The sequence below is a fragment of the Delphinus delphis genome, chromosome 21 (assembly GCF_949987515.2).
Source record: "Delphinus delphis chromosome 21, mDelDel1.2, whole genome shotgun sequence".
In the NCBI taxonomy this organism is placed as follows: Eukaryota; Metazoa; Chordata; class Mammalia; order Artiodactyla; family Delphinidae; genus Delphinus; species Delphinus delphis.
The window spans coordinates 22,220,428-22,231,159 of NC_082703.1; the positions used below are offsets into that span (position 1 = coordinate 22,220,428).

The 10,732-nt window shown below is 46.7% G+C and overlaps 1 protein-coding gene across 1 annotated transcript; it reads right to left on the reverse strand.

Annotated features, from left to right (window-relative positions):
• Positions 1 to 3,330: 3,330 nt before the first annotated feature.
• Positions 3,331 to 7,407, reverse strand: SLC25A4 (solute carrier family 25 member 4). The gene is made up of 4 exons (XM_060001491.1): positions 7,171 to 7,407; positions 5,397 to 5,883; positions 4,734 to 4,874; positions 3,331 to 3,832 (listed from the first exon to the last, which is right to left on the reverse strand). The coding sequence occupies exons 1-4, from the start codon at positions 7,279 to 7,281 to the stop codon at positions 3,675 to 3,677; spliced, it is 897 nt and encodes a 298-aa protein (XP_059857474.1). The 5' UTR covers positions 7,282 to 7,407; the 3' UTR covers positions 3,331 to 3,674.
• Between the last annotated feature and the right edge of the window lie 3,325 nt (positions 7,408 to 10,732).

The following is a 10,732-nucleotide window of genomic DNA, read 5'->3' on the forward strand; positions in this document are numbered from 1 at the left end:
AGGAAATACAGGTTAGGTTCCTTTGAGCTTCTGGTCACATTTTTGTCAACCAACCAATACATAACCTTGTTTTACGTGTGTTTGTGTTTAAAGCCACATACTTAATATATATGGTTGATCCATTAACATTAAACTCATGGCCAACAGCACTCAGGCCTGAAGGAAGCTCACCTAACACACATATCTCCTCCATAAGGCACAGCACAGCCTTCCAGCACTTAGAAACCCTGGACATCACTTCATCACTACGCTTTGGGGCCATTTGAAACAATGAAATCACCAACAGAAAGCACAAAAAGGGTGAAAAACATGGCACTGAATAGGTCACGAAAGGCCCCGTTTTTGGAGTGGGAGCAGAGCGGAATCACGAAGGCAGGTCATGGACTAGTTTGACCTCAGCTGGGAAGACACGTGTCAGGCAAGTTTTTCATTGCTCTGTTCATGTCCAAGAATGAACACACAGGGGTTAGAAATAAATTTTAGAGAGGAGTCTAATTTGCAAATATGGAGTCTGCAAATGAGGAACAAGTGTACTTTTTCATGCACTGATAAAAACTGATATTCAAGAGAAGCAGAAAAATGAAAGGAATTTATGGCATGATAGATTTTGTAAAATTGTATTTAAGGACTTGAAATTTGAATTTAAGGCAGCCATAAATTTTCATCCATAACATTATATTGGGGTCAATACATGACCCCAACGTGGTTGTCCACTTACTACCCTCTGTGTGTTCAAGATCCCACCCAACTGGGGGCTTCCCTGGTGGCACAGTGGTTGAGAGTCCGCCTGCCGATGCAGGAGACGCGGGTTCGTGACCGGTCCGGGAAGATCCCACATGCCACGGAGCGGCTGGGCCTGTGAGCCATGGCCGCTGAGCCTGCGCATCCGGAGCCTGTGCTCCGCAATGGGAGAGGCCACAACAGTGAGAGGCCCACATACCTCAAAAAAAAAAAAAAAAAAAGATCCCACCCAACTGGAGGACTCGACTTTCCCCAAATACTCCCCAGGTTCTCTATGTTTTTTTCAGATGCACCTTTTCCTCATTCATTCTTGCATTCAACAAATACGTATCAAACACCACCCATGTCCCAGGCACAAGGCAGTGAAAAAGATGATTACTGTCCTGAGTTTGCGTTGCACGCTGTAGGTGTTTTTAAATTTTGCCTCAGCACAGTTTATGGTCCATATTCTACACAAAGTAAAACAGAATGGAAGCCATTATTCAGTTAATTGAGGTTTAAACACAAACCATGGAGGCGAGCTTTCTGTCAAAGTTACCCTTATGAGCTGCCTTCTTCTCTGTCAGCCTCCATACTTTTTCCCATACACTCAAAATACAAAATAAGGTGGCTAAAAAGACAGAAGAAACCCATAAGTGAGGCTTTTAGGAAGAATATCCATAAAAAATGAAAAGGGCTTATTGGGGGTGCTAGTAAGAGAAGGGGTGCATTTAGGGAGAGAGCTCTGCAGGAAAGAGGGCTAGTCAGGAATCCCTGGGGGCGGGACACTCCATTCCCAGCTGTTACTTTAAACACTTCCCAACCCTCCAGACCTTCAAGCCTGACAGCTCTGCACGGTGAGAAGACTGCAGAGCTAGGACAGTAAGCAGAGATACTGCCTGTCAGAGGCTGAGGGGTCTGGGGGTTCTGGGTGTGCTCAGGAGCTGGGCTGAGGACGGATTCCACAGGCTCCTTACACAAATCTCCGCTCCTGATGCCTCAGGGATAACACTCACAGGGATGGAGGAGGCCAACGTCTGGGTCACGTGCAGAAGGGGGATAGTGACACTAATAAAGGTTCAGTCCCCTTCTCCACTTCTGCTCCTGCCAGGGAGGGCCCGCTGTTCACTCACTGCTCACACGGCCCACCTGCTTCTCATACCCCACATCCCGCACCCCCGGCTAACTCTTAGGCTTGAAAATACTCAAAGGGCTGGCCTTACTTTGAGATATACTTCATAAAAGTATTTGTCCTCCTAGCCTGCCCTGCTTTTCTTTTCTCTCCATCAGCAAGAGAACTTGGGCCGTTTCTTTCATCCTTAGCATTGGAAAGCCAATGAGGACAAGGTATCCAGAAGGCGCCTAACAGCCAGCGTTTGTGGCCTGGCCTCGAGATGGCCTTAAGAGACTTTCTTTTTAGCTCTCTGGCCTTTTCCAGTGGCAGAGACAACTGCTAGATTAGGAAGGATGTAACCTTGGAGGTGGCCAAACACAGACCTTAGTTACTACAGTGAAATGAGGCAGCCGATTTTTTACCGGGGACGGCGGGAGTAAGGAGAAGAGATTGGGAAGAAGGGTAAAGAACAGAGGGTACTGGGACTTCCCTGGCGGTCCAGTGGTCAGGACGCTGCGCTTTCACTGCCATGGCCTGGGTTCAATCCCTTGTCGGGGAACTAAGGTCCTGCAGCCAAAAACAAAAACAAAAACACAGAGGGTACCGAGATGCCCTTCAACCACCTGTCAGGAGAACCACAAAAGACACGTGCCTGCCCTCCAGGCTTCGCCAGCAGGTAGGGACTTGTTTCCTCCAGGTCACTCCCAGCAAGCAAGGGCCACATGAACCGCGTGCTCTTCTGCACCAGTAATGCTTCCTTTCCTCTCGCAAACAGGTTTATGAGAGCCAAATCCAAAACTGCCTTTTCCTCTAGGTCTTGATAAATTGTTGCTGAAAAGAAGTGCTGGCAGATACTTTCTATACTCACGTATTTAAATCTAGTTATTTTCTTTCAAGGTCCACCTTCTACCACCACCCCCCCCCCCCCCGCCCCACCAGTTCATCTCCCGGCTTCTAGTCCCTACTCAGCCAGGATTCACTGTATTGAACATTACATTATCGAACAATGCCATGTCACTCCTCTCTCCTAACCCCACTTAAGCTTTTTTCAGAATAGGCTCCTGCCTTTTTGTATCTTCCACATGACCTAACAGGCATTAAATACCAGCTTGCTAACTGATTTTCAGTGAATACTGTCTACCAGTCATAAAATTCCAAGCATCACAATTCTCTAAAGGCACAAATACAGAGCACTTCCTAATTATACAAAGCTCTTGAAACTGTGATTTAAAGCTTTTAGTGGAACCTCAGAGTTCCTGAAGACAGTATGAAAGTGCATAAAGTAAGGTAAGATTATAGAAGCTACGATCCGTGTTACCACTAGGAGTCTACAGCAGCATCGTAGGAGGTAAGGTGAAGAGAGACGGCATAACCTATTTCAGTTTGAAAACCAGAACTTTAAGCCCTGTAGGTGCTCACATGATACACAGTATAATATCTGACATTTAGAAGCTTGGCCACGGAGTTATAAATGAGTCATGCTAGAAAATAAGATGGATGGTCTTATGATTTTAATCCATTTGGCAGTTAAGAATTCAGTAAAATATCGTGCATTAAGTGGTCTTTACTGACATTTCACCTTCAGTTATTCATTATTGTGTCTTCAGTTAATTATATAAGTATGATAAGTTCTTTTCTATTTGCTGTGGGAATTTAAATGTAAAATAAATACAAAATACATTTGTGGTTTAATGAATACTCAATGAAGCCTTTTTTTCTTTTTCCTGAGGTATTCCTTTCAATCTGGTTTCATCCCAGATCTTTCTTTTTACTTCCCCTAGGAAGAGTCTATTAAACCACACAATGGATCTGGAACCAATGAACTTGAGTTTTAATTACATCAGACATATTTTTTGATCTCATCATACAATACCAATACAAAAGCACCGCCCATGCCTCTCAACACATTGGACCAGGCGCCTTTGAAGAAAGCCTTGGGTCCTTCGTCTTTTGCAATCTTCCTCCAGCAGTCCACTGTCCCAGAGTACATAATATCCGCTGTGGAAACAAATGTTGGTAAGGGCTCCATAAGTCTGGGGGAAAGAGACTTTTCCTCCAAAAGACATCTGCCCACATAGTCATCAGTGTTATAAAGGTCACTTTGAGCCTTCCGCCCAGCTCTATGCACATTCAACGGGACGTCCCCTCCCCCTGCATAACTGCTGAGGGAGGGTCTCTGGTGATTCCTACTTCAGCTCAACTCAAGATCAACTGAAGAACTGGGGTGATGAACCAGCTAATTCACAGAAGTCAAACAGAGAAACAGGAAGGGAGCTGGGTGAAGCGGAAGTATTAAGCTGGGTGGTCCCCTTTGTTATGGATGAGAAAACTGAGGCCTAATCTCAGATTGTACTGCCTAAGGTTAAAATAAGAGATGCAATTATTAGGTTGAACCATAAGAAACGGCCAACATTCGATGTTTTTTTACTGTAAACATGGCAATTTCATATGTTTCAACCTATGGAAGCCAAAACGTTTCCTATCGCAACAAACTGCTTCAGGCCATCTCTCCCCCAGTTAAATCACCCTCCCCAATAATACTTGTAATAACTAGATAAGAGAAGAAGTATTTTTAAATAAATTAGCTGACTACTTCAATTCTTTCCCTTGTTTCTGCACCCAGGCTCTAAGGGAAAAGGGCCTAAGGCCTCTATGATGCTAGATACCTAGTTAAGTTCACTTCTAAATATCCCGTTTTTGGTGTTATCATTTCTTTGATAAAAATAAAAAATCTTTTTTTAAAGGAATAGTTGAGAATGTTGGGGAGGATTCATTATCATCTTTCTTTCCTAAATTCTTAGCACAATTTTAACAACTTAGAATAGTGAAGGCTGAAACGAGCACTGACTAGTATTCTCCTTGAGCAGAAAAATAAGATTCTGATAGGTCTCAGGCTTACCCCCTTTCCGACCAGACTGCATCATCATCCTACGGCGGACAGTGTCAAAAGGGTAGGACACCAGCCCTGCGACTGCCGTCACAGTCTGGGCAATCATCCAGCTCACGATAATGTGCACATTCTTGGGGTCAGGCAACATCCCTGTGGGAAGAGCCAAGAAACCAAATGACCATGACATGATTCCTCTGAGCAGCTGAGCAAAAAGCAGGTGGGGATGGAGAACAGGCCACCACACCTCCAACTCCATGCCCTACCCTTCCAGAAGAGTCTGCCCTTCGTGGGGTGCCTCATGAGTAACCAGGCAGCCAACAAAAGTTGGTGGCACACTCCCTGGATCCTCAAAGCCAGAGCTGTGCGCAGTAGTGCACAGGGCATGTTGAAGTGGCTCCAAGTTAAACTTGGCAACTGATAGAGGGAGCTGGGCTCCCCCTTCATGCGTCCCCGCCGAATAACTCAAGGCCAGTTTGTTTCAGCAGAGGACAAGGAGAATCCCCCAGCTATTGATCCACGCCTCAACACCTCCTCACTGAGAAGCCTCAGTTTAGGCCAGGGCAAGGGACAAACAAGATTAACAAATACAAAGTCCTTTATCAGAGATCTCTCAGGATCCTCTCTGCACACACCCTCCTCCCCGCTCTGCACCCCCTGATGCCCTTCTCTCACCCTTGGCCGTGTCATAGACTCCAAAGTAGGCGGCTCTGTAGATAATGATGCCCTGGACAGAGACATTGAAACCCTGGTAGAGACCCCTCAGGCCATCAGACTTGAAGATCTTGGTGAGACAGTTGCCCAGACCAGTGAACTCACGCTGGGCAGCACCCTTGCCCACGTCGGCGGCCAATCTGGTCCTAGCAAAGTCCAGCGGGTAGACAAAGCAGAGAGAGGTGGCCCCAGCTGCCCCACCGGAAGCCAGGTTACCGGCAAAGTAGCGCCAGAACTGCTTATGCCGGTCCACGCCCCCCAGGAAGATCTGCTTGTACTTGTCCTTGAAGGCGAAGTTGAGAGCTTGGGTGGGGAAGTAACGGATCACGTTGGCCAGGTTACCCCTCCAGAAGGAGAGAACGCCCTGCTCCTTGGGGATTCTCACCACGCAATCAATGATCCCTTTGTATTGCTTCTCAGCACTGATCTGTTGGCTGGCATGCTGGACCTGTGGAGGGGAGGAGGGTGGTGGAGGACAGGCAGGGCAAAGAGAAGGAAAGACGACAGGAGAACAAGGTTTGCACTTCCTGGATTTCCTTGTTTAAAAAGTATGGGGAAATCAAATGAATACTGAGTAAATGTGTTAGCTACTTGGATAATGCACCCCCCAAACCCAATTTTGCCTCAATTATCAGGGCATTTGGGAGAAAAGTTTCTGCTCCAAATAAACAGAAAGGACGATTTGATTACATAAAGGGAGTCATTTATTTGTTGCATTTTTCCGTAGGTGCCAGAACTATACTAGGGGCTTACTGGGAGATAGAAATGATTAAAGATCCTTGCCCCAAAGGACACCTGCTCTGATTTGACAGACATGATCGGCAGGAGATGAGAATTCCTCAGTCTCTCTCTAGTCTCCCCGGAGACCAGGATCTCTGAGTAGTAGATGTTCTAACAGCAGGAGAAGGAATCCACTAGGCATTCAAGCCTGAAATTTTTCAAGAGGATTATCCAAGTAATTAATTATTGAGGGGTTTGTTGCCGTGGGCAATTTGTTGGGGTTTTTCTTGTTACTGATCATTTTGACTCCCAAATTGAAAACGCCCAATTCCTCATTGGAGGGACCCTTGCCTTTTGGGCAAGTGAAAAAAAAAAAGGATACATGGGATGATGAGAACAAACCATTCAGAGACCAGGCTGGGGAGGAAAGGATTTGGGGAAAGGATGAGTAAAGCGATCTAAGTTTATTCTGAAAATTGTTTCTTAGTCTCTCAAAATCTCTTTATGTGCAAAATGGGGAAAAATAATACCTACCTTACAGAGGTCATACAAAGATGAATGAATAATAGATATGTCAGCCTACAGCACAGCGCATGGGACATCGTAATAATCTCGAGTAATAATTATTATTTTGATGTTTTTATTGTAAAAGGTGGATGCAGGTAAGAGGATGCAAGGGGCTTTGAAAATCAAGAGGTGAGGCCGACCCAAGAAGCCTGAGTGTCCGCGCTGTCCCCGAGCAGGATCTGGCTGGCTGCAACCTACTCCGGGTGGGTTTCCATATATAGACACCCGCACGCGGGGCGCCACCCGACACCGGGAACCCGCTACTGACTGACGCTGGACCTGACTCTGAGCAGAGGGCACCTTCCCCTTCTCGCAGGCCGCGCGCCGGGCCCAGGCCTACAGCGGATTTTCGGCGGCGCCCCGCTTCCCCTCGCCCCGCAGCTCGCCCGGGCTCCGCGCGCCCCGCCCCGCGCCCAGCTCGCCGCGCTCGCGCCCGCTCGGTCTCCACCTGCAGCAGCAGTTTGACCCTCTCGATGGGGGCAACCGCGGTCTTGGAGATGGCAGCGGCGACGCCGCCAGCCAAGAAGTCCTTCAAGAAGCTCAAAGCCTGGTCGCTCATGGTGACAGCCGGGCGCACACCGCCTCCGGGAGCCGCTCTCTCGCTCTCTTCGCCTGGCCAGGCACAGAGTCCCCGGCTCTGTCCCTGCGCGACGCGAAGGGGCCGATCGTGCCCCCGCCCCCCCGCAGCCGGCCTTATATGCCCCGCCCAGCCTCTCGCGAGAGGAGTAGGGACCCCGGGGCCGTGCGCGCCCCGCGCATTGGCTGGACAGGTGCGCGGAACCCCACCCCACCCCTGCCAGCCCCCTCCTCTGCAGAGGGCAAAGGGGGCGAAGGCGCTTCCGGGAGGCAGGGGTGGGCCGGGTACTGTGCCTTTACTTGGGACGTTTAAAGGGCGAATTCATGTTATCTGTCCCACGAGCAGAGGGAACACCGTGTCTGTGCAGCATGTGGGCCGCTGTATTTATAGCACAAGGAGGCTTAGTCCCGGGCCTTACCTGGACTCAGACACAGGACCTGCAGCCTCCAGCCCAACTCGCTTTAGCCTCGGGCCTGCCCGCGACCCGCCCCTGGCCAAGGCCTGAAATGCTACTTTTTCTTCTTCTTCCTTGTAACTGTGTCCCTCACCAGAGCTCCCTGCCTGGATGGGGGCCTCTAAAGAGTTGTGTGCGTTCACAGATAAGATCCGCCAAAATAAATACACTAACGTCACTTGATGCTATGGTTGCTTCATCTAATTTGGCAACCCGCTGATTCCCCTCTTCTCACCATTCAATCGTTCAGTCCTTCATTCTGCTCTCAAATGTTTCTGTGCCGGGGGCTCTGCGCCACCAGGACAGGCCGAGTGCAGGGGGCCACTAGGTGAATACTTTAAGCAATATTTTAGCAAGTTGTGTGTGTGTGTGCTGTTTTTCTATTGGGTCAGCCTGTAACCCCATGATACATACCCCCAAGGACCTTATAGGATACAGGATACGTTTTTTTGTTTTTTGTTTTTTTTAAATCCCTTAAGGGCTTGATGTTCCACCCTGCTCTCAATGGAATCTCAGCACATATTCTGGGCGGAATGTTCTCAGGCAGCTGGCGGCTTTCTGAGGGTCAGTGCTGTTACCCTTCCCATTGGAGTAGCTGGGTGACCGGGATGTCAAGTAAGAGAAGGTCGAATCCTTGACTGTATTTGCCTCTTCTTAATAGACACCTGGGGTGGGGGAGATATATGCTATCTAGTCCTAGGAATGGATTGCAATTAATGTGTGGAGTATTTTTTAAGAAAATATATTACTATGAGCTTTGATTTTCCTTAACATTTTTTCTAGACAGTTCATATGATCATACAGGTTTTCAAATACAGCTGTTCCTTCCCCTAGAATGATTGCTCTAAACTCTTCACACTATCCAATTCTCTTGCCATGTTTGTTAATGTTCGTTTGTACACTGGACAAAGTTTATTCACTTTTTTCACAAGCTTGCTGTTGAGTGCAGACAGATATCATGTTAGGCATTGAGTGAGCTGCAGCTTTGTGTCACTCTGGGTTTGGAGGCTTCAGTAGAGCTGAGGTCACGTAGTTGGGTGCCAGGACCACAAAGGGTACGCGTTTATCTGAGGTTGGAGAAGACTAGAGTCCAGAAATCCAGGTGAGAGGTCAGAGCAGGCAGAAGGTCAAGGATTCAGCATAAACAGAAAAGTCCACAACCTCTTAAAACTCAAAAAATTGGGAATTCCCTGGTGGTCCAGTGGTTAGGACTCCGTGCTTTCACTGCTGGGGCCCAGGTTCAATCCCTGGTTGGGGAACTAAGATCCCACAAGCTGTGAGATGTGGCCAAACAAACAAACAAAGTTTTGTCTGCCTATATGCCTGGATTTATTTTTACTGTCGAGCTGTTCAGTTATTTAAACATCACAAGTTTTTTTAAACAGACATTTAAGTTAAATATTAACTTATATTAATTCAGGAAGTTTTATCATCTTTGTTACACTTAATTTTGCCAATCAGAATTTTTAGTATTTCCTAAGTGGGAGATATCATATCTCTCCTTGGCTCCTGTCCAATTATCCTGTCACGTCAGAGGAGCTGTAGCTGGAATCCTTGACAAGAGGTTTTCCGTGGACATCTGCACACTGTCCTCTCCCCCCATGGGCTTTCTCAGAAAGGAGAGGCCTCAGATGCCCCCAGGAGCATGGGCTGTCTGTGATCACAAGATCTGGGTATCACTTACACAGGCAGGGGTGAAAATGGCGCTCAGTAGAACATGCGCCTGCCTGCCAATCCCAGTACTTGGTGGCTTTCTGCCAGCCTGAGGATGGACAAGGCATCTGAGATAAGAGAGAAAACTCTGCTTTCAAATGTGACATGGTGTCCTGGAGACTGGGGTGGGATGGGGGGAGGGCTATGTAGAAATGAGAGTAGTGTATTGAGTGGGTTTTGGGATTTAAGTGGCAGCTTTTAAAGGATTAGTCTCTTTTTACCAAATTGGGACTAGAGAACGGGAGCTGCTAAAGAGAAAAAGGCACAAGAAATTTAAACAAAAAACAAAAAACACTTAAGGACTTGGTGATGGTGGGGCTAATGCACTGCCTGCGTGTAGGTGTACCTCTAAAACTGCAACGAAGTAGAACACACTATTACTATTTGTTCATGTGGTAAACTCCGGCCTTAAACAAAGAGGAATGAATTCTGAAAATTTATTTTTTGATCATATAAGACCATACATGAATTGCTGAATTTCAGTCAAAGATTGAAGTAGACGCATTCATTTTCATGCATTGATGCATCGTTTCCAAAAGACCAAACAAAACAAATGCTGTATTTCTCCACAGTTCTCGCTTGGGGCAGCTTAATTAATTAGAACGATACCTTAATTAACAAATTCTTTATAAGAAAGTGTCTTAATAGTAAAGTCCTTTTTAAAGGGCACACACACATCACATGCCTTCAGAAATCATGTGTATTCATGCAAAACACTCCAACTACCAGCTCCTACTTAGCTCATGCCAAGAAAATTATGCAACTACAAAATCTGTCTTCTTTTTAACCTATTTATTCATTGTAGAAACTGCTTACCCTTTAGTGATCAACTCCTTGGGTATCCACTCTCCTCCTTCCTTTATCCATCAAAATAGAAATGATCTGAACCATTCACTCACCATTCATTCATTCATTTCCTTTTCATCTTTCAACAAGCATTATTGCATGCCTACTCTAGACACCAAACACTGTTGGGCACTGGTGATACAAAAATCAGAAAGGTAAGAGTGCTGCCCTAGAGAAGCTCACATGGCAGGAACAGACATACTTGTGCTGTCTATAAGGGTGTTCCAAGGTGGTGCGACAAGGGTCCAAGTAGGCCTGTGGTTGTACTTCCAGGTGAGTGACTTTCAATGTGCTACCTGAGTCAGAACTTGTATTTTTATTTTAGGAACGCTTAGGACACAAAAGTTTTGTTAGAAGGATCTTAGGCATTATTATTTAAAGGAGGTGATTTCTGGGGCAGAGGAGCCCCTGAATCATCAA

Bases quoted from the DNA above. Each gene is read 5' to 3' on its own strand.
- SLC25A4 (XM_060001491.1), bottom strand. From the start codon at position 7,281: ATGAGCGACCAGGCTTTGAGCTTCTTGAAGGACTTCTTGGCTGGCGGC. The intron at 5,884-7,170 runs GTGGAGACCGAG...TCCCCTCCACAG, and splicing joins GGGTCAAACTGCTGCTGCAG to GTCCAGCATGCCAGCCAACA. The intron at 4,875-5,396 runs GTGAGAGAAGGG...CTCTTCCCACAG, and splicing joins AGTCTATGACACGGCCAAGG to GGATGTTGCCTGACCCCAAG.